This window comes from Pan paniscus, chromosome 5 (genome assembly GCF_029289425.2).
Source record: "Pan paniscus chromosome 5, NHGRI_mPanPan1-v2.0_pri, whole genome shotgun sequence".
NCBI lineage: Eukaryota > Metazoa > Chordata > Mammalia > Primates > Hominidae > Pan > Pan paniscus.
The window spans coordinates 129,646,085-129,671,018 of NC_073254.2; the positions used below are offsets into that span (position 1 = coordinate 129,646,085).

At 39.1% G+C, this 24,934-nt stretch overlaps 1 protein-coding gene across 2 annotated transcripts in view; it reads right to left on the reverse strand.

Annotated features, from left to right (window-relative positions):
* Positions 1 to 24,934, reverse strand: part of AK9 (adenylate kinase 9) — a 199,535-nt gene that overhangs the window by 144,385 nt on the left and 30,216 nt on the right. For both annotated transcript variants that reach the window (XM_057302574.2, XM_055114038.2), the window contains exons 7-10: positions 23,474 to 23,659; positions 21,088 to 21,216; positions 8,918 to 8,992; positions 5,822 to 5,920 (exon numbers count right to left, since the gene is read on the reverse strand). In XM_057302574.2, the coding sequence (XP_057158557.2) occupies positions 5,822 to 5,920; positions 8,918 to 8,992; positions 21,088 to 21,216; positions 23,474 to 23,659 (489 nt within the window). The remainder of the gene's footprint in view (positions 1 to 5,821; positions 5,921 to 8,917; positions 8,993 to 21,087; positions 21,217 to 23,473; positions 23,660 to 24,934) is intronic.

A 24,934-nucleotide genomic window follows, 5' to 3' on the forward strand; every position in this document is an offset into this window, starting at 1 on the left:
GGTCCAGCAACTAAGGGTTAATGCCTGGCAAATGTCTTCAGCACTTCTGCCAGCTCTGTTGTGATTGGGTGAATGCTCTTGCACCGCACAAACTAATTTGCCAGGGCCAGAACAAAATGAAAATTACAGGACCCTTGTTCTACAATTATTAAGAATTTCAGGACTGCAGCAGCAGGGTATTAAACTAAGCACATGGTCCTGTGTGAAGTTCATGAAGCCAACCCTGCCCCTGCAATGCAGCTGTTAAATTTTTAAAATATCACCATTGGTTCTAGGCACTTTAAAAGCATAATCTCATGTAATCTTTACAATAACACGATGCCATAGGGATTGTTGCTCCTTTTTAAATATATACCATTGAATAAAGGGCAGCAAGGTTAAGCAGAGTCACAGGTCTGAAAGGCTGTACTGCTGAATTCAAATCCAGGTCTGTGTGACTCGAAAGCCAAAATTTTTACTGTGCTAGGTGCCAGTCTGACCCTGTCCTTCCTCCTACTGCACAAACCCATGCCCATGTCCTCATCTACCTGCACAGCCCCTCCTCTCCTGCAACTCAGCAGATGCTATAGCTCTCTCACTCTTCACCAGGGAGCTGGAGTCTACAGTAAGGTCTCTGTGGCTTTCCTACCCCTTTAAACCAGTGGTTCTCTTCCTGAGCTGCATAGTAGAATCTCCTAGGGAAGATTTTTGGGTTTATTTTTTGTTTTTTTAATTGTGGTAAAATACACATCACATAAAATTTGTTTTTGTAACCACCTTTAAGCATACAATTCAGTGCTATTAAGTATATTCACTGTGTTGTGCAACCACCACCTCTATTCATTTCCAGAACTTTTCCATCATCCCAAACAGAACTCTGTACTCATGAAATAACTCTCCTTCCCCCCAGCCCCTGGTAACCTCTATCCTACATTCTGTCTCGATGAATTTGTCTATTCTGTGTATCTCGTATAAGTGGAATCATATGTTTGCCCTTTTGTATTTGCTTGTTTCACTTAGTATGTTTTCATGGATCATATTTTATCATATAGAAGAATTTTACTCCTCTTTAAGGTTGAATAATATTCCATCACACACACACACACACACACACACACACATTTTGTTTATCAGTTCATCCATTGATGGACATTGGGTTATCTCCACCTTCTGGCTATTGTGAATAAAGGTGCTATAAATATTGGTGTACAAGTATCTGTTTGAGCTCCTGGTTTCAATCCTTTGGGGGAAATGCCTAGAAGTGTAATTGCTGGATAGATGAGAATTCTATGTTTAACTTTTTTAGCAACCACCAAACTACTTTAAACAGCAGCTGCACCATTTTACATCCCCACAAACAATGCAAGAGGGTTCTCATTTCTCCTCATCAACATTTGTTATTTCTCATTTTTTGAATAATAGCACCCCAATGGATATGAGATGGCATCTCATTGCAGTTTTGATTTGCATTTCCTTAATGGCTAGTGATATTGAGCATCTTTTCATGTACTTACTGGCTATTTATATATCTTCTTTAGAGAAATGTCTATTCAAATCCTTTGCCCATTTTTGAACTGGATTTTTTTACTGCTGTGGAGTTGTAGTTGTTCTTTACATATTCTGCATAGTAATCCCTGTCAGATATGTGATTTTCAAGTATTCTTCTCCTTTCTGTGGGTTGTCTTTTTACTCTATTGATTGATGTGTTTTCCTTTTTTTTTGTAGAGATGGGGTTTTACCGTGTTGGCCAGGCTGGTCTCAAACTCCTGGCCTCAAGTGATCTGCCTGCCTCAGACTCCCAAAGTACTAGGATTACAGGCATAAGCCACCATGCCCGGCTTCTACTGATAGTGCTGATGCAGAAAAGTTTTTTTGTATTTTTCTTTTGTAGTCTCTGCCTTTGATGTCATATCCTATTTTGTTTTGTTTCACTTAATGACAGAGCCCTGCCCTAGAAATTCTGTTTTAACTGGCCTGGGCATTGTAATGTTTAAAAAACTTCCTAGATGACCCCGTTTTGCAGTCAGGGCTGGGACTCACTGCTTTAAATATTTCCATTATATTGATTCTCTAAAAATCACCTGCCTTTAGCTGAATATTATTCATCTAAAGTCCTTTAAAAACATAGGAACTTGTAGATTAATCAACTTTAATTGACCAGGCTCCTTTGGTGTCCCAAGAGTTAAAGCAGGGGTTCTCAGACTTAAGTGGGCATAGGAATTTGTTCTAGATTTTGTAAAAATACATTTTCAGGTTCCATCTCCAGATAGTCTGGTTCAACCAGTCTGGGATTTGGGCCTCAGGAATTTGTGTTTGTAGTAAGGTTCCCAGGTGATTCTTTTGGAGGTGGTCTGGACTGCCAGGTAGAAATGCTGCTTAAGGGATATGAATAATGACTCCAGCGTACACAGCCACATCTTCCCTTTTATGAAAAAGGAGGCAGGTTCACCTAGTCATACAGCTTATGAACTACAACCTTACACCTATGCCCCATGCATGCAATGCTTTCTAAGGACAAACTTTCTGGCTCAGAAATTTCCTGCAGGTTTTATAGATACTTTTTCTCTTTCCTTCATTGATGACCTAGAACAGGAGGCCTCAGTACTCAGTTTATTTTTCCCAGCCTCTGTTTTGACCAAGCCCACTTTTCTTCCTCTTCAGCACCAGTTCATATTGCAGGGGTCCCAGCACATATTCCAGTTATGTTGACCCACTGAGATCTTGTTATGATACAGGATAACAAAATGACCTCTTTCTTCAAAGATTTTAAAATTTGAATTATGTCTATTTATGATCCTGGCATATGTTTTTGTTTTTTATTTTATTTTTATTTTTGAGACAGGGTCTTGCTTTATCACGCAGGCTGGAGTGCAAGTGGCACAATCATGGCTCACTGCAGCCTCAACCTCTAGGCTCAGCTGATCCCCCCACCTCAGCCTCTCAAGTAGCTGGAACGATGGGCATGTGCTATCACGTCTGGTTAATTTTTAAAAAAAATTTTAATTATACTTCAAGTTCTAGGGTACATGTGCACAACGTGCAGGTTTTTTACATAGGTATACATATGCCATGGTGGTCTGATGCACCCATCAACTTGTCATTTACATTAGGTATTTCTCCTAATGCTATCCCTCCCCCAGACCCCACCCCACGACAGGCCATGTTGTGTGATGTTCCCCGCCCTGTGTCCAAATGTTCTCATTGTTCAATTCCCACCTATGAGTGAGAACATGCAGTGTTTGGTTTTCTGTCCTTGCCATAGTTTGCTGACCATGATTGTTTCCAGTTTCATCCATGTCCCTGCAAAGGACATGAACTCATCCTTTTTTATGGCTGCATAGTATTCCATGGTGTATATGTGCCACATTTTCTTAATCCAGTCTATCATTGATGGACATTTGGGTTGGTTCCAAGTCTTCGTAATTGTGAATAGTGCCGCAATAAACATAGGTGTGCATGTGTCCTTATAGTAGCCTGATTTCTAATCCTTTGGGTATATACCCAGTAATGGGATCTCTGGGTCAAATGATATTTCTAGTTCTAGATCCCTGAGGAATCGCCACACTGTCTTCCACAATGGTTGAACTGATCTACACTCCCACCAATAGTGTAAAAGTGTTCCTATTTCTCCACATCTTCTCCAGCATCTGTTGTTTCCTGACTTTTTAAGGATCGTCATTCTAACTGGTGTGAGATGGTATCTCATTGTGGTTTTGATTTGCATTTCTCTGATGACCAGTGATGATGAGCATTTTTTCATATGTCTGTTGGCTGCATAAATGTCTTCTTTTGAGAAGTGTCAGTTCATATCCTTTGCCCACTTTTTGATGGGGTTGTTTTTTTCTTGTAAATTTGTTTAAGTTCTTTGTAGATTTTGGATATTAGCCCTTTGTCAGATGTGTAGATTGCAAAAATTTTCTCCCATTCTGTAGGTTGCCTGTTCACTCTGATGGTAGTTTCTTTTGCTGGGCAGAAGTTCTTTAGTTTAATTAGATCCTATTTGTCTATTTTGGCTTTTGTTGCCATTGCTTTTGGTGTTTTAGTCATGAAGTCCTTGCCCGTGCCTACGTCCTGAATGGTATTGCCTAGGTTTGCTTCTAGGGTTTTTACAGTTTTAGGTCTAACATTTAAGTCTTTAATCCATCTTGAACTAATTTTTGTATAAGGTGTAAGGAAGGGATCCAGTTTCAGCTTTCTACATATGGCTAGCCAGTTTTCCCAGTACCATTTATTAAATAGGGAATCCTTTCCCCATTTCTTGTTTTGGTTAGGTTTGTCAAAGATCAGATGGTTGTAGATGTGTGATGTTATTTCTGAGGCCTTTGTTCTGATCCATTGATCTATATCTCTGTTTGGGTACCAATACCATGCTGTTTTGGTTACTGTAGCCTTGTAGTATAGTTTGAAGTCAGGTAGCATGACGCCTCCAGCTTTGTTCTTTTTGCTTAGGATTGCCTTGGCAGTGCGGGCTCTTTTTTGGTTCCATATGAACCAAAACTGTGTTGCCTCACAGTTCAATCTCAGACTGCTGCCCTAGCACTGAGCAAGGCTCCGTGGGCGTGGGACCTGCCGAGCCAGGCACGAAATAGTAACTCCTGGGCTGCCGTTTGCTAAGACAGTTGGAAAAGCACAGTATTTGCGGGGAGTGTCCTGTTTTTCCCAGGTACAGTCTGTCACGGCTTCCCTTGGCTAGGAAAGGGAAATCCCCGGACCCCTTGCACTTCCTGGGTAAGGCAACACCCTGCCCTGCTTCAGCTCACCCTCCATGGGCTGCACCCACTGTCTAACCAGTCCCAATGAGATGAACCAGGTACCTCAGTTGGAAATGCAGAAATCACCCATCTTCTGCATCGATCCCGCTGGGAGCTTGCAGACTGGAGCTGTTCCTATTTGGCCATCTTGGAACTCCACCCCAATTTTTTTTTTATTTTTTGTAGGGCCAGAGTCTCGCTATGTCCCAGGCTGGTCTGAAACTCCTGGGCTCAAGTGATCCTTCCACCTCAGCCTTCCAAAGTGCTGGGATACTGTGCCCAGTCCTGGTATGCGTTTTTTAAAAATAATTTCTACTCATTTAGGTGAAACTGAGCTTCTCAGAATAGGTCAAATCCTCCAATTAAAACTCCTTGTGGCACTTTTGGCAATTGGCAGTTATAATCTGATACCCATCACATATGTAGCACATCAGTGCCAGGAACACATTAGTTACTCAAAAAAATTGGTTGAATGATTAAAGAAATAGAGTTAAGAATTTTTAGGTCTTCACGTTCTTTGGTGCTGCAAATTTTTAAACTGAACTTGGATTTCTTTCTTTTTTACTGTTCCTACATGTAATTGTTATGATTTTGTTTCAAAACTTGTGTTGTGTCTAATATCTAAAAGGATATTGTGCTAATATTACAGCTTCTTCCTAGAAATCACATCCATTTTTATAAAAGAATACAAATTAAAGCCACAACATACATATATATATGAATAAATATATATATACATTTATATATATATAATTTTTTTGAGATAGCATCTGGCTCTGTTGCCCAGGCTGGAGTGCAGTGGCATGATCATGGCTCACTGCAGCCTTAACCTCCTGGGCTCAAGCAATCCTCCTGTCTCAGCTCCTGAGTAGCTGAGACTACAGGTGCATACCACCACACCTGGCTAATTTTTTCTTTCTTTCTTTTTTTTTTTTCTTTTTTGTAGAGATGGGTTCTGACTAGGTCATCCAGGCTGGTCTCAGACTCCTGGGCTCCAGTGATCCTCCCATGGGATTACAGGTGTGAGCCACTGCACCCTGCCCACAACATATATTGAAAATTAGACTTTCAGACAGTTCCATATAACTTACATTTTCCATTGTGTCATTAATTTCTTCCTCTGCACCCTGAAGTTTGGTTAGAATAGCTGCTCTTTTCAGGTTCAGATATTTAAGTCGATCCATAACAATCTAGATTTAAAGAACAGATATTTAACTACATTGGCATCTGAATATCTCAAATACTCTGAAACAGTGGTGGGCTTATGAGCCAAGCCCATGCTCCCCCTGACTCTGGGTCAAATCCTTGCTTGCTTCTTCTGGCTTCTGGCTGTTTGCTGACAATCCTTGGTATGTCTTGGCTTGCATCACTCCAATCTCTGCCTCTGTTGTCACAGAAACATCTTCTCCCTGTGTGTCTGAGTCTCTTCTCCTAATCTATAGGCAAAGACCTTATTTCCAAATAAGGTCACATTCATAGGTATTGGACTTCAGGGCTTCAACATATCTTTTTGAGGGACACATTTCAACTCATAACAGTCTGCCCTCTGGTCCCCAGATATTCATGTCCTTAGAGGTCTTGGTCTCTGGGACCTCTTCAGGCAAAGGGATGATTGCCATGTGAAGATGGAGGCAAATATTGGAGTTTTACTGCCATAAGTCAAGAAATGTCGGGAGCTACCAGAAGCTGGAAGAAACAAAAATAGAGCCTCCCCAAGAGACTTTGGAAGGAGCATGGCACTGCCAACACCTTGATTTTGGACTTTTAGCCTCCAGAACTGTGAGAGAATAAATATCTGTCATTTTAAGCTACCAGTTTGTGGCACTTTGTTATGGCAACCCCAGGAAATTAATGCAGACACTACATGGAAGAATCTGGAAAAATAAAAGAGGCCAGCACATAGATCATGAGATGGGAGATAGTGAGATGGCCAAAATCCTGATGGTGTGTGGTAGCCTGTGACAGACTGTGTTACAATGCAACCTTCACTGATTAATTCCCTAGTTCATTCTGGGTGGAGTACACTTCCTTATTCCACTAATGTCAAGCTTCTCCATGTAGCCTGCTCTGCCAATGGAATGTGGGTGGAAGTGCAGAGTACCAGTTCCCATGGGCACCTTCACAGGTTTGGCAAGTTCCAGCCAGGCCCCTTGGAGCTTCTGCCCTCTACCTTGAGGAAAGTGTGTCCCAGGTAGTAAAAAGTGGTAGAATTCTGGCCATATTTTGAAGGAGAAGCCTGCTGTATATGCTGGTGAATGGGATGTGGGATGTGAGAAAAAAAAGTCAAGGAGGGCAGCTGGCTGGGTGGTTTTTGCATTTACTGAAAAAGGAGAATGGTGGGAGAAGCACATTGGGGGCAGGGTGGTGGTGGTGAAGTTCTATCTTGCACACTTAAATCTGAAATGACTAGCAGACATCCAATTGGAAAAACAGCAGTTGAGCAGCCATTAAGTATACAAGTGTGGAATTCAGGGGAAAGATCTGATACAGCATCATGAATTTAAGAGATGTCAGTGGTTAGAAGATATCTAAAGCTACTAACTGAATGAAATCTCTTAACGAGTGAGGGTAAACAGAGAAGGGCTCATGCCTTGTGAACTCTGGGGTCCTGCAACACTGCAGGTTAGCGAATTAGAGTGTGAAGTGAGGTGTAATGGAACTACTGTGGTGTGGGGTCCAAGAAGCCAAGGGAAGAAGGGTGCAGAAAAAAAGAAGTGATCTGTTGTGTCAAATGCTGCTTCTATTATAGATTGAATTAGATGAAGACTGAAAAATGAGCAGTGACTTTGGTCATGAGATCACAGGTGATCTTGGCAAGAGCATGTCCGAAGTGAGGAGCTTCTCCCTGAGGTGGCTCCACCACTAGCATGCACTGTTACCATGCTGCCACCAGTCAGATCAAGCCAGAAATCTGGGCATTATATTTGACTTTTCTCTCTCCCTTAATTCCCATATTAAGTTACTCACCAAGTCCTGTCAAGTAGATTTCTTAAATGTCTCTCAGATCTGTCCTTTTCTGTCCATTCCTGTGGTCACTACCCTAGGTTAGGCCACTATCTCATACCTGATTAATGGCAAAAGCCAAAACTAGTTTTCCTACCACCAATTTGATTCTCCTTTCGTTTTTTTCCTTGCTTGGAACGGAGCGAACTTTCTTAAACAGAAATAGGATCATCTGTACTTTCTGGCTTAAAACCTTTCACTGGATGCCTATTCCCTCATGTTAAGGTCTAAACTCCTTACTATGGTTTACAAGGTCTTTCTTGGTGCAACCCCTTCTTATTTCTAGTCTTGGCTCTATTCCACCCCTCCGGCCCCATCCTCCTACGTTCCAGTCCTATATTCAGTACCTGCAAATCACTATGCTCTTTCTGGCCTCTGGGTCCTTGACACAGACTCTTCCCTCAGCATGGAACACTGTCTCACTTCCCTCACCTCCCCTTGTCTTCAAGGTCTAGTTCTTACTGGTCCTTTAAGTTTCTATTTAAACATAGTTTCAGACTGGTGGTCCTCCTTACCAGACTAGGTTTTGTCTTTATGCTATGAACTGCTATAATACCATGCATGTGTATCCCTGACTGTAACACAAACTGCTCTCTAGAGATTTATTTTCCCCAACATATTGGATACTGCATGAGCAGAGAGATGTGTGGACCCTTCTGCCTCCTTCCTATCTTTATCCCTAGAGCCCATTATAATGCCAGACACTTATTTGACATTTAAGAGATAGTTACTATATTTTTGTATTATTGAATTATTTTTGTAAAACATTTTTGGGTTCCAATTTCTCCACATCCTCACCAACACTTTTTATTATTTGTTTTATGTTTGTTTGTTTTTACTTTGGTCAACCTAGAAGGTAAAAGGGGTTCCCCATTATGGTTTTGACCTGCCTTTCCCTAATGACTAATGATGTTCAGCATCTTCTCGTGTGCTTTTGGTTACCATTGCTTTTACTTTTCTTTGAGACGCCTTTTGAAAGAGATTTTAAATTCGAATGTAGTTTTGATTTTAAAATGGACAGATGAATAAACAGAACATCAAAATTTTAAGTGTTAAGACAGATTGTTCAAAGATAAATGGTGTTCAAATATAAATATGCTTCTGTTTATTAAAAGAAGTACAATACTGTCAATAGATTTAAATTTTCCACGCTGTGAAGTATTCCTGCTTAACACTGCACTCACCATAAAGAGCTCCTCTGCTGGTTTATTTCCATTTAGCTCAATGAGATACTGGGGATTGTGTTCAGCCATTACTTCCTGCAGATAATAGAAAAGAAACTTTATAATACAGGATCACTAGAAAAACTGAATACAAGATCAGAATCTTAATATACTGTGCAGATATATTTAAAGTAAATTGTTTGCCTTATACATGCTATAATGTATGTTATTTTCAATGCTCAAGAGATCTTTTGCAAAAGCTCAAACTAATCTTCTCACCATGAATTTTATTTTCCTGTTAAAAAAAATCTTTTTTCTCTACTTTGATGCCTTAATGTTTTTTCCAATACAAAATGTTTTGGGGCATCTATCTGCATATGTTCATAGCTTTGCTATTTGGTTTCTAAACCATGGAAGCATCTGATTAAACTTTAAGTCACAGACTTTCTTCACATAGATACTAGCATCATTTAGAAGATACAACGTATTTTGATCGTTCCAAGATGGCCAAATAGGAACAGTTCCGGTCTACAGCTCCCAGCGTGATCGATGCAGAAGATGGGTGATTTCTGCATTTCCAACTGAGGTACTTGGTTCATCTCAATGGGACTGGTTGGACAGTGGGTGCAGCCCATGGAGGGCGAGCCGAAGCAGGGCAGGGCATCACTTCACCTGGGAAGCACAAGGGGTGGGGGGATTTCCCTTTCCTAGCCAAGGGAAACTGTTTCCACGGGTATCTGGAAAATCGGGACACTCCTGCCCTAATACTGCGCTTTTCCAACAGTCTTAGCAAATGGCACACCAGGAGATTATATCCTGCGCATGGCTCAGAGCACCCCATGCCCACGGAGCCTTGCTCACTGCTAGCACAGCAGTCCAAGATCCAACTGCGAGGCAGCAGCCAGGCTGGGCGAGGGGCATCTGCCATTGCTGAGGCTTGACTAGGTAAACAAAGCAGCCAGAAGCTCAAACTGGGTGGAGCCCACCACAGCTCAAAGAGGCCTGCCTGCCTCTGTAGACTCCACCTCTGGGGGCAGGGCATAGCTGAACAAAAGGCAGCAGAAACTTGTGCAGACTTAAACGTCCCTGTCTGACAGCTTTGAAGACAGCAGTGGTTCTCCCAGCACAGAGTTTGAGCTCTGAGAATGGAGAGACTTCCTCCTCAAGTGGGTCTTTGACCCTTGAGTAGCCTAACTTGGAGACACCTCCCAGTAGGGGCTGACTGACACCTCATACAGCCAAGAGCCCCTCTGAGATGAAGCTTCCAGAGGAAGGATCAGGCAGCAACATTTGCTGTTCTGCAATATTTGATATTCTGTTCTACAGCGTTTGCTGGTGATACCCAGGCAAACAGGGTATCCATAGAGTGGACCTCCAGCAAACTCCAACAGCAAACTACACCAGGACCTGCAGCTGAGGGTCCTAACTGTTAGAAGGAAAACTAACAAACAGAAAAGAGTAGCATCAACATCAACAAAAAGGACATTAACACCAAAACCCCATCTGTAAGTCACCATCATCAAAGACCAAAGGTAGATAAAATCACAAAGATGGGGAGAAACCAGAGCAGAACAGCTGAAAATTCTAAAAACCAGAGTGCCTCTAATCCTCCAAAGGATTGCAGCCCCTTGCCAGCAATGGAACAAAGCTGGATGGAGAATGACTTTGACGAGTTGACAGACGTAGGCTTCAGAAGGTCGGTAATAACAAACTTCTCTGAGCTAAAGGAGGATGTCGGACCCATTGCAAGGAAGGTAAAAACCTTGAAAAAAGGTTAGACGAATGGCTAACTAGAATAAACAGGGTAGACAAGACCTTAAATGACATGATGGAGCTGAAAACCATGGCATGAGAACTACGTGATGCATGCACAAGCTTCAGTAGCTGATTCAATCAAGTGGAAGAAAGGGTATCAGTGATTGAAGATCAAATGAATGAAATGAAGCAAGAAGTTTAGAAAAAAAAGAGTAAAAAGAAATGAAAGAGCCTCCAAGAAATATGGGACTATGTGAAAAGACCAAACCTAAGTTTGATTGGTGTACCTGAAAGTGACGGGGAGAACAGACCTAAGTTGGAAAACACTCTTCAGGATATTATCCAGGAAAACTTCCCCAACCTAGCAAGGCAGGCCAACATTCAAATTCAGGAAATACAGAGAACGCTACAAAGATACTCCTTGAGAAGAGCAACCCCAAGACACATAATTGTCAGATTCACCAAGGTTAAAATGAAGGAAAAAATGTTAAGGGCAGCCAGAGAGAAAGGTTGGGTTACCCACAAAGAGAAGCCCATCAGACTAACAGTGGATCTCTTGGCAGAAACTCCACAAGCCAGAAGAGAGTGGGGGCCAATATTCAACATTCTTAAAGAAAAGAATTTTCAACCCAGAATTTCATATCCAGCCAAACTAAGCTTCATAACTGAAGGAGAAATAAAATCCTTTACAGACAATCAAATGCTGAGAGATTTTGTCACCACCAGGCCTGCCTTACAAGAGCTCCTGAGGAAACACTAAGCATGGAAAGGAACAACCAGTAACAGTCACTGAAAAAACATGCGAAGTTGTAAAGAGCATCAAGGCTAGGAAGAAACTGCATCAACTAACGAGCAAAATAACCAGCTAACATCATAATGACAGGATCAAATTCACACATAACAATATTAATTTTAAACGTAAATGGGCTAAATGCTCCAATTAAAAGACACAGACTGGCAAATTGGATAAAGAGTCAAGACCCATCAGTGTGCTGTATTCAGGAGACCCATCTCACGTGCAGAGACACACATAGGCTCAAAATAAAGGGATGGAGAAAGATCTACCAAGCAAATGGAAAACAAAAAAAGGCAGGGGTTGCAATCCTAGTCTCTGATAAAACAGACTTGAAACCAACAAAGATCAAAAGAGACAAGGAAGGCCATTACATAATGGTAAAGGGATCAATTCAACAATAAGAGCTAACTATCCTAAATATATATGCACCCAATACAGGAGAACCCAGATTCATAAAGCAAGTCCTTAGTGACTTACAAAGAGACTTAGACTCCCACACAATAATAATGGGAGACTTTAACACCCCACTGTCAACATTAGACAGATCAACGAGACAGAAAGTTAACAAGGATACCCAGGAATTGAACTCAGCTCCGCAACAAGCGGACCTAATAGACATCTAAAGAACTCTCCACCCCAAATCAACAGAATATACATTCCTCTCAGCACCACACCACACCTACTCCAAAACTGACCACATAGTTGGAAGTAAAGAACTCCTCAGCAAATGTAAAAGAACAGAAATTATAACAAACTGTCTCTCAGACCACAGTGCAATCAAACTAGAACTCAGGATTAAGAAACTCACTCAAAACCACTCAACTACATGGAAACTGAACAACCTGCTCCTGAATGACTACTGGGTACATAATGAAATGAAGGCAGAAATAAAGATGTTCTTTGAAACCAACGAGAACAAAGACACAACATGCCAGAATCTCTGGGACACATTCAAAGCAGTGAGTAGAGGGAAATTTATAGCACTAAATGCCCACAAGAGAAAGCAGGCAAGATCTAAAATTGACACCCTAACATCACAATTAAAAGAACTAGGAAAGCAAGAGCAAACACATTGAAAAGCTAGCAGAAGGTAAGAAATAACTAAGATCAGAGCAGAACTGAAGGAAATAGAGACACAAAAAATCCTTCAAAAAATTAATGAATCCAGGAGCTAGTTTTTTGAAAAGATCAACAAAATTGATAGAATGCTAGCAAGACTAATGAAGAAAAGAGAGAAGAATCAAATAGACACAATAAAAAATGATAAAGGGGATATCACCACCGATCCCACAGAAATAGAAACTATCATAAGAGAATACTATAAATACCTCTACACAAATAAACTAGAAAATCTAGAAGAAACAGATAAATTCCTCGACACATACACCCTCCCAAGACTAAACCAGGAAGAAGTTGAATCTCTGAATAGACCAATAACAGGCTCTGAAATTGAGGCAATAATCAATAGCTTACCAACCAAAAAGAGTCCAGGACCAGATGGATTCACAGCCAAATTCTACCAGAGGTACAAAGAGGAGCTGGTACCATTCCTTCTGAAACTATTCCAATCAATAGAAAAAGAGGGAATCCTCCCTAATTCATTTTATGAGGTCAGCATCATCCTGATACCAAAGACTGGCAGAGACACAACAAAAAAAGAGAACTTTAGACCAATATCCTTGATGAACATCGATGCAAAAAGTCCTCAATAAAATACTGGCAAACTGAATCCAGCAGCACATCAAAAAGTTTATCCACCATGATCAAGTGGGCTTCATCCCTGGGATGCAAGGCTGGTTCAACACACGCAAATCAATAAATGTAATCCATCATATAAACAGAACCAAAGACAAAAACCACATGATTATCTCAATAGATGCAGAAAAGGCCTTTGACAAAATTCAACAACCGTTCACGCTAAAAACTCTCAATAAATTAGGTATTGATGGGACATATTTCAAAATAATAAGAACTATCTATGACAAACCCACAGCAAATATCATACTGAATGGACACAAACTGGAAGCATTCCCTTTGAAAACTGGCACAAGACAGGGATGCCCTCTCTCACCACTCCTATTCAACATAGTGTTGGAAGTTCTGGCCAGGGCAATCAGGCAGGAGAAGGAAATAAAGGGTATTCAATTAGGAAAAGAGAAAGCCAAATTGTCCCTGTTTGCAGATGACATGATTGTATATCTAGAAAACCCCATCGTCTCAGCCCAAAATCTCCTCAAGCTGATAAGCAACTTCAGCAAAGTCTCAGGATACAAAATCAATGTATAAAAATCACAAGCATTCTTATACATCAATAACAGACAGAGAGCCAAATCATGAGTGAACTCCCATTCACAATTGCTTCAAAGAGAATAAAATACCTAGGAATCCAACTTACAAGGGATGTGAAGGACCTCTTCAAGGAGAACTACAAACCACTGCTCAATGAAATAAAAGAGGACACAAACAAATGGAAGAACATTCCATGCTCATGGGTAGGAACAATCAATATCGTGAAAATGGCCATATTGCCCAAGGTAATTTATAGATTCAATGCCATCCCCATCAAGCTACCAATGACTTTCTTCACAGAATTGGAAAAAACTACTTTAAAGTTCATATGGAACCAAAAAAGAGCCCGCATCGCCAAGGCAATCCTAAGCCAAAAGAACAAAGCTGGAGGCATCACGCTACCTGACTTCAAACTATACTACAAGGCTACAGTAACCAAAACAGTGTGGTACTGGTACCAAAACAGAGATATAGACCAATGGAACAGAACAGAGGCCTCAGAAATAATGCCGCAGATCTACAACTATCTGATCTTTGACAAATCTGACAAAAACAAGAAATGGGGAAAGGATTCCCTATTTAATAAATGGTACTGGGAAAACTGGCTAGCCATATGTAGAAAGCTGAAACTGGATCCCTTCCTTACACCTCATACAAAAATTAATTCAAGATGCATTAAAGACTTAAATGTTAGACCTAAAACCATAAAAAAACCTAGAAGCAAACCTAGGCAATACCATTCAGGACAGAGGCATGGGCAAGGACTTCATGTCTAAAACACCAAAAGCAATGGCAACAAAAGCCAAAATTGACAAATGGGATCTAATTAAACTAAAGAGCTTCTGCACAGCAAAAGAAACTACCATCAGAGTGAATAGGCAACCTACAGAATGGGAGAAAATTTTCATTTTCGCAACCTACTCATCTGACAAAGGGCTAATATCCACAATCTACAATGAACTCAAACAAATTTACAAGAAAAAAACAAACAACCCCATCAAAAAGTGGGGAAAGGATATGCAAAGACATTTCTCAAAAGAAGACATTTATGCAGCCAAAAAACAGATGAAAAAATGCTCATCATCACTGGTCATCAGAGAAATGCAGTTCAAAACCACAATGAGATACCATCTCACACCAGTTACAATGGTGATCATTAAAAAGTCAGGAAACAACAGGTGATGGAGAGGATGTGGAGAAATAGGAACACTTTTACACTGTTGGTGGGACTGTAAACTAGTTCAACCATTGTGGAAGTCAGTGTTTTGATTCCTCAGGGATCTAGAACTGGAAATACCATTTGACCCAGCCATCCCATTACTGGGTATATACCGAAAGGATTATAAATCATGCTGCTATAAAGACACATGCAAATGTATGTTTATAGTGGCACTATTCACAATAGCAAAGACTTGGAACCAACCCAAATGTCCAACAACGACAGACTGGATTAAGAAAATGTGGCACATATACACCATGGAATACTATGCAGCCATAAAAATGATGAGTTCATGTCCTTAGTAGGTACATGGATGAAGCTGGAAACCATCATTCTCAGCAAACTATCGCAAGGACAAAAAACGAAACACTGCATGTTCTCACTCATAGATGGGAATTGAACAATGACAACACATGGACACAGGAATGGGAACATCACACACTGGGGACTGTTGTGGGGTGGGGGGAGTGGGGAGGGATAGCATTAGGAGATATACCTAATGCTAAGTGACGAGTTAATGGGTGCAGCACACCAACATGGCACATGTATACATATGTAACAAACCTGCACGTTGTGCACATGTACCCTAAAACTTAAAGAATAATAATAATAAAATTAAAAGAAAAAAAAAAGAAACTCACTAAAAGCCGCAGAACTACATGGAAACTGAACAACCTGCTTCTGAGTGACTACTGGGCACATAACGAAATGAAGGCAGAAATAAAGATGTTCTTTGAAACCAATGAGAACAAAGACACAACATACCAGAATCTCTGGGACATATTCAAAGCAGTGTTTAGAGGGAAATTTATAGCACTAAATGCCCACAAGAGAAAGCAGGAACGATCTAAAATCGACAACCTAACATCACAATGAAAAGAACTAGAGAAGCAAGAGCAAACAAATTCAAAAGCTAGCAGAAGGCAAGAAATAACTAAGATCAGAGCAGAACTGAAGGAGATAGAGACACATAAAACTCTTCAAAAAAAATCAATGAATCCAGAAGCTGGTTTTTTGAAAAGATCAACAAAATTGATAGACCATTAACAAGACTAATAAAGAAGAAAAGAGAGAAAAATCAAATAGATGCAATAAAAAATGATAAAGGGGATATCACCACCGATCCCACAGAAATGCAAACTACCATCAGAGACTACTATAAATACTAGAAAATTTAGAAGAAATGGATAAATTCCTGGACATATACACCCTCCCAAGACTAAACCAGGAAGAAGCTGAATTCCTGAATAGATCAATAACAGGCTCTGAAATTGAGGCAATAATTAATAGCCTACCAACCAAAAAAAGTCCAGGACCTGATGGATTCACAGCCAAATTCTACCAGAGGTACAAAGAGGAGCTGGTACCATTCCTTCTGAAATTATTCCAATCAATAGAAAAAGAGGGAATCCTCCCTAACTCATTTTATGAGGCCAGCATCATCCTGATAGCAAAGCCTGTCAGAGACACAATAAAAAAAGAGAATTTTAGACCAAGATCCCTGATGAACATCGATGCAAAAATCCTCAATAAAATACTGGCAAACTGAATCCAACAGCACATCAAAAAGCTTATCCACCACGATCAAGTGGGCTTCATCCCTGGGATGCAAGGCTGGTTCAACATACGCAAATGAATAAATGTAATCCATCATATAAACAGAACCAAAGACAAAAACCACATGATTATCTCAATAGATGCAGAAAAGGCCTTCAAAAAAATTCAACAGCCCTTCATGCTGAAAACTCTCAATAAACTAGGTATTGATGGGATGCATCTCAAAATAATAAGAGCTATTTATGACAAACCCACAGCTCAGGAGTTCGAGATCATAATGGAGCTTACTTTTTCACTTAACATTATAACTAAACTTCCCCTATACTTTTTATAAGATCACTGTCAATGTAACATTTTAATGGTTTTATAAGATTATGTACTGTGGATATAGCATAATTTATTTCATATTCTTCTGCTGTTTGACATTTAGGTATGTTACAATATTTTATTAGTTATTTTCAAGCATTTCTTTTTATGAAAGTTTTAAAAATTACTTTCTTCTTTAATAATTACAAAAATAACTTGTACTAACTGCAACCAGTGAAGGAATGCAAAAAAGTACATAGAAACAGTTAACACGACTTCTCCCTGCTCCTCCATGCTGCCCGCACAACCCAGTGCGTCTTTTTATACAACCATTCACCTCACTGATATAAATATATGCACACATATAAATGTTCAGTAACACAGAATATCCTTTGGTATATCCTGATATATTGGATATATGGGCCAGATTTGTAAAAGTAGGTGTTTTTTTTTTGTTTTCGAGACGGAGTTTCACTGTCACCCAGGCTGGACTGCATGGCATGATCTTGGCTCACTGCAACCTCCACCCACTGGGTTCAAGTGAGTCTCCTGCCTCAGCCTCCTGAGTAGCTGGGATTATAGGTGCCTGCCACCATGCCTGGCTGATTTTTGTATTTTTAGTAGAGAGGCGGTTTCACCATGGTGGCCAGGCTGGTCTCGAACTCCTGACTTCAGGTGATCCACCCGTCTCCGCCTCCCAAAGTACTGGGATTACAGGCATGAGCCAACACGCCTGGCAAAAGTAGGTTTTAATATTAATACAAGTAGGTATAGCCAGTTGTTTTTCCAAAGGTGGTGGCAATTCAAAGCCCTAACCCGCAACGTATGAGAAGGTTCATTTCTTCTTGCCATCACTGGTTATCTTAGCTTTTAAATTTCTGCCAAACTGAGTTAAAAAATGGAATCAGTTTATTTTACTTTTTATTCCTGTGGCGAGGTTCAGCATTCAGATATGCATCTCTGTAAACTGCCTTATCATAGCCTCTATGCATTTTTCTTTTGGATTGTTTCCTTTCTCTGACATTCACGGAAAGTTTTTAACCCTTATCTGGCATGTGGATTGCAAACATTTTTCCTTTCTATGATTTATCTTTTGAATGTATTTATGGTATCTTCAGCAAGATAAAATATTTTTATAATCAAATATACATTTTCATTACTTGTAGATTTCCTTTCTTGTTTAGATTTTTTTCTCTCTCTCTCTCTTTTTTGTAGAGACAGGGTTTCACCATGTTTTTTGCCATGTGGCACAGGCTGGTCTTGAACTCTTGGGCTCAAGTGATCTGCCCACCTTGGCCTCTCAAAGTGTTGGGATTACAGGCATGAGCCAGCACACCCGGCCTAAATTAGATTTTCTTTATCTCAAGATTATATTAATATTCTTCTAAATTTTCTTCTACTATTTGTTTTTATTTTTAATACAAAATCCAATATCTACTGGATTTTATTTGTGTACATCAACAATGTTGAACTCTGAGCCCTGTGTTCCTGGAAAGCAGGGATGGCTGAGAAATAAGACCCACCTCCATCCTTCCTCAAGGACTCAGATAAAGTCTGTCTCCATCTTTTCTCATGACTCAAGGATGGCTCCCTTGTTTACCTGCTTCCATAAAACCCAGCTCTCTTCCATTGCTTTTAGAAGGTCCTTATTAATGAACATTCTCCTTATTGCAAGTTTGAACAAAATCATCTGTTTATCCAGTGTATTTTGTTTTTCACAATATTGTGTGAGGTTAGATTCCACGTGTTTTCCTCTAGACCGACAACAGATTATATCAGCATTATTCACTTACCAATAAATAATCATGTTTTGAACAAGGCTTCACATCGCATTGTTTTATATATAATATATATATATTTTTTCTTTTTTGAGACAGAGTCTTGCTCTGTCATCCAGGTTGGAGGCACAATCTCAGCTCACCGCAACCTCTGTCTCCTGGGTTCAAGCAATTCTCCTGCCTCAGCCTCCCAAGTAGCTGGGATTACAGGTTTGCACCACCATGCCTGGCTGTTTTTTGGATTTTAGTAGAGATGGGGTTTCACCATGTTGCCCAGGCTGGTCTCAAACTCCTGAGCTCAGGCAATCCACCCCCCTTGGCCTCCCAAAGAGCTAGGATTACAGGCATGAGCCACCGCGCCCGGCCTGTTCTATATTTTTTACTGTTTCCTTAAGCTAGGTTCAATCTTAAGAGTGAACTACTAAGTTGGAGAGTATCAACACTCTTAAGGAAATGGATACCTGCACCAGGAGTTGAGTTGGGATTCAAAGACAGGCCAAAATGGGAACATGGTGTTGGCTTAGCCCTGAAGCAGTTTGCAGAATGTATACCAGAAAGTGATGCAGCTCAGTTTGCTCCTGCTTGCTTTCCTTGTATCTCTTGGAGACACACTGAACTTTAGTGGTCTTGGTCTAAAAGTGAAGTAACATCTCAGCCAGGTCAGAGGAGACTGGAATTGTAGGGTCTTACCCTTTATGGGTCTCCTCCCTCAACATATAAGGCAATTGCTTGGCTATTCAGCAAGTGTCATCTAGGCCTAAAGTCTAGGTTCTTGGCTTTGAAATACTGCTTTGTTGCACTAGGGCAATGAATTCTTATCTATATTTTGCTGCAGGGCCTAGAAGTTTTCTACTTCTGGGTGTTTTTGTGGACAACCTGTCAAAGGATGGCCATACAAATTCATATTTGGGGTATAAGAGTTCTTTACCATATCCTTGCTAGCATCAGGAATTCTTACTACCTGTTCATCTTTTAAATTTTCATCATGGAAATGATATTTCATTACTTAGATTAGCATTTCTTTATTATCAGTGAAGCTGAACATTTTTTTTACAGGCTTATCATTCTTCATTTTTGTTAATTGCTCATATTTGTTGTCCATTTATCTCAAGACAGAGTGAACTTACAGGTTTTTAAAAAATCATTTCTATGACCTTTTAATATATCAAAGCTTTAAATCTTTCATCATAGTTAACGTGAATATTTTTCCAGTTTATTGTCTTTTAGTTTGAGTGTGGTTTCATCTATTTAATTTCCGGAAGTTGTACATTTAACGAAATTGAAGCTATCATTCTTTTTCCTTTGTATCTTGTCATTTGTGCTGATGAACATTTGTTAAGTATTTACTGCTTGCCAGACTTTGGGCACTGCACTGCCCAAATGTGAGGAAGTATAACCTGGTGCTTGTTCTTAAAAAGATAACCTCTGCATTTTCCCCCCATAAATACAATTTTCTACTTTCTGAATCTGATTCTAATTTGGCTTTATTTCATACCCAGTGCCAGCCACTTAAGGAGTAGTCAAGATACTTTTATTGAAGGAAGAAAGGATGTTATTGATAGTCGTGTACTTCACGCTTCAGAAGCTACGTTTATAAGCCAGTGATAGGAGAGGTGGGGAGGAATAGAAGTCATACATATGAAAGCAATTAAGTGTGGTTCTCATTTTGGGGGATGGATGTTGAGAATGAAAATGATCCACTCATTTATCTTTAAAATAATATAAACACTGTGAGACAGCATGAAACACATTCTTTAGTTTCTCTGTCATATGGGAACAGGCAATTGGAGGACTGTGTTTTATTTGTCTTCACAGTTCTGCTGCTTAGCATAGAGTCTGGCTAAATGCGCAAGTTCAATAAATGTTTGTTGACTAAATCTCCAACACAAATGATTACATTTGGTAGAGTCTTAACTGGACTTTTTACCATATAAAATATGCTTTTTGCCACTTGTAATCTCAGTCATCATACTTTAAAAATACTAATTATTTTAATTAAAACCTTCCTATTACATTATATAATGGTCTTACCATGTTTACATATAATGGGATAACCATAGACCAATCAGTGTAACAAATTCTTTAGATTGCAATTTAACTAAATGAACAATTCCTTTTAAACAAAAGGTGTACCTTAAATGTATATTTGTTTTGATAAAGCTATAACTTACAGATTGAAAATGCTTTTATAGCATAGTCTTTTAACATGAATTTCCCAACTCCCATCTATAAAGGAATTTCCTCACTGGCTTTTGAAAAATGCAGTTCATTTGTCACTTTGCAGTAACAGAGTTGCTTTGTAAGAGTAAAATAATATTGTTCTGGGAAACAGTCTTTGGGATGGAGGCCTTTTTCTGACAGCTTTCTACAAAGCTCAAGGGGAGAATCAGACAGATAATAACACATGGGGATGAAGACATGTGAAAGCTACTTAACCAGTGATGAAACACAAATATCAATATTCATTTTCAGCAATATATTTTGTTCTTACTTCTAAATTTTGGAGAATTGTTTCCTTATAAAGCTTAACAATGTTTTCAACATTTTCCAAATAATCTTCAGGCCTCTGAACTAGATGATGAAGAATTTCAGCCACCATCTGCATTTCGGCAATAAATGCCTAAATGGAAAAGAAGAGATTTCAAATATCTTTAGGTCAATGACTATTCAATTTACAAGCCACATTCCCCACTCCTTACACCTAGATATCATTTTGGGGTGAGAAGCAGGGGGAGGGGACGATTAAAGATTAAGGATTTTTATTTAAGAGAATGGAAGACTCCTAACGGGTCTTCATCAGATGGAATAAAGCTTTAAATTGACCTGGATATTTACTCATTTCTGTTTGTTCCCCAATAAATAGGGACGAGTAGGGGAAGAACATCAGATTTTCAGAGACAAAATAGAGAAATTAGATTTCCTGTGAACACCTGAGCTTGTAGTTCATTCATTCAAGAATTTACTGAGTGCCTTCTATGCATCAGGCACTGTTCTAAGGATTTGGGATAGAACAGTGAACAAAACCAACTAACACCCTGGGCTCATAGCACTCACACACATTGCAGTTGAGGAAGGCAGCATAAACAAGTACACAAATAAATATATAATATATTAGGTGGTGGTAAGTACTAGGAAGAAAAATAAAGCAGGGTAGCATGGATGAAGAGTGGTGGGAGAAGATGCTGTTTACATCAAGTGGTCATGAAAGGGTTATCTAGAGAAATGGAATTTGAGTTGAAATCTGAAGGAAATAAGGGAGAGAGAACTGCCACACAAGTTTCTTTCTTTTTTTTTTTTAATTATACTTTAAGTTCTAGGGTATGTGTGCACAACATGCAGGTTTGTTACATATGTATACATGTGCCATGTTGGTGTGCTACACCCATTAACTCGTCATTTACATTAGGTATATCTCCTAATGCTATCCCTCCTGCCTCCCCCTACCCCCTGACAGGCCCCGGTGTGTGATGTTCCCCTTCCTGTGTCCAAGTGTTCTCATTATTCAATTCTCACCTATGAGTGAGAACATGTGCCACACAAGTTTCTAGAGAAAGAACATTTTAAGGTAGAGGGAACAGCGTGTGTAAAAGTTCTCATCCCAGGGCCTGGCACAGGATAAGTGTTCCATATCATATTTATGATGCTAATTATTCATTCTTTCCCATTTTTAATCAATGTACACACATACATATTTTACTTGAGCCATATTCTCTATATAAGCCATTTTATAACCTGTTTTAAGTATTATTTTAATAGTCAAATAATATATTAATTTCCTTGAATGTACAATTATTTAATTACTCTATAGTTGGACAACAATGTTTCAGGCTTTTCACAATTACAAATAATGTTGCAATAAGTAGCTTCATAGATAAATCTTTATATGGCTAATATTTTCCCTTAGAATAGTTCCTACAAGTAGAATTACTGGACCAAAGGTTATACATTTCAAAGTGGCTTAATACACGTCTTTTCCAAAAGAAGCTACCATTCTTCTCTCCCTAGTAGAGGGCTTTGCTAGCACACTGGTGTTCATTCATTCAGCCATTACACATCTTCATATTAAGTACCCACTATCAGGCACTGGAGACAGTCCCTGCTGCATAGAGTTTTCATTCAGTGGGGCAGACAGATAATAAGCAAGTAACAAAAGTAACATAATTTCAGAAAGTGATAAGTGCTATAAGGAAAATAAAACAGGGCAAAGGGTTAGACTTAGGCTATCCAGCATGTATTAGCCACATCTCCCCATTGCGCACTTGAAATGTGGCAAGTGCGACTGGAATGTGCTGTAAATGTAAAATACATACCAGATTTCAAAAACTTAGATGAAAATAGAACATGTCATTCTCAGAATGTTTATGTTGATTGTAAGTTGAAATAAAATTTTTTAATATATTTAATTAAATACATTATTCAAATGACTTTCACTTGTTTCTTTTTGCTTTTAAAAAGCATGAAGCTTAAATTAAAAAAAAAAAGTCACTCTTTATAAATTACCCAGTTTCAGGTATTCTGCTGTAGGTAACAGAAAATAGACTAAGAAATGCTCTAACTTCTTATTCTACCTTGCCTAGTGCTTGACACACAGTAGGTGACCAATAACTCCATCGTTATGAAATGAAGCACACTAGGTGTCAGAACATCAGAAATGTAGAGACACGTCTATGCTGACAGGAAGGCTAAACTTGACCTCAAGGTTATGATCTCATAATCCTTGAAAACATGAAAGATTTTTGCTTATTTCCCCCAAACTCAATAAAAACTTAAAGAAAATGTATAGCATCTACTATTTCCTATTACCTATACCATCATTTACCTTAATTATAGCAATTTTAAAAAGTGTAGTGTATGGTAGTTACCTATTGAGATATTACCTCTTCTTCTTCTTGCTCTTCTTCCTCTTCTTCCTCTTCTCCTTTTCCGTCCTTTTGGGCTTCTTTCTTCTTTTTCCTATGATTCTCAATGACTTCAGGATCCCACTGGTCTCTACTGTATATGTATCCCGTATTATTGTGCTGTCTTTGCCCAGAAATTCTCTGGCACAAATCATAGTCAGGACACTAAGAAACAACATTATTAAATCACTTAAAACATTTTGAATATGCTTTTAATTCCCTGTGTATTTATTGAATATATTGTACAGTACATAAACCAAAAAATTCCTTTAAAACCTGAGCAAATGCAATATTGTGACTGGCATTTTGCATCAGGTTTCATTACATGCCAAGAGAGGCTCAGACACTAATTTTATGCTATATGTTTTTATTTGTCCAAAATTAATATAGGTGAAAAAGTATTACAAGTCTTAAGATGAGAAAAGAGGATTGGAAAAGTAGAAAAAGTAGAGAAATGGAATAGAAAATCAGTTAACTCTGCAAAGGTACACAGAATTCTATGATTAGCTTGAAAAGTTTACGAATGGAGCAAAATGGGGGGAATAGCCACATATTTCCAATAAAATATATTGTTTATTTGTAATATTTACTATCACTTACAGCTTTATGGGTGAGGTGTTTTATACAATGCCAGTCATAAATGGGACCTCAAAGATCATCTATTCTAGTATAACATTTATATTTTGTAAATGAGAAAACTGAATCCAGGTAGTAAAAAAGCCAAAACCAAAGTCTACAAGTAAGTTTCTTGTTCCAAAGTGCTTTCACTCGTGCGATTTTACTGAATTCTCAACTAACCCTGTAAGATAAGCAATCCAAATTACAATTAAAACCATCCTTCAGGTCAGAGAAGTACAGCTATGGCAGACTAAGAGACCAATCTCAGGTCACAATGTCACATGGAGGAACTGCAACTTGGAACCAAGCCTTCTGATTGTAGTCCACGGTCTATGGTGCATTATTAATGATGATGGTTTGAGGCTGTAAATTGTGCTCTGAATGTTTTTCAGGATAAAAAAAAATCTAGATGGTTTTCTGAGGCAGTGATTCTGATATATGAGCATGTAACTCTATCTGAGGAGCTTGTTAAATCAATTGCAGCTCCTCTTGTCATTTATTAAGTTTGGAGTGAGGCTTAGATTCTTCAACAAGCATCCTCAGTGATTCTGATGCTGGCAGTTCATGTACCACACATTGAGAAACAAAGGAAGCCAGGAATGTTGGAACCTTCATTGCTCATTTTCTGATTTCTTCATGCCATCTCTAGGTGGAGATGGGATGGGTAATTATTGAGGTAAGACTTTTGTTAGGCTTCCTAATTTTTCACAAAAAGAATTTCAACCTACACAGGTAATTTTTTAAAACATCTGTTTTACAACCCAGGATACCCACCTTCTAGGACCTTGACAAGGACTATCTCCTTCAGCTGTCTCCCGTTCT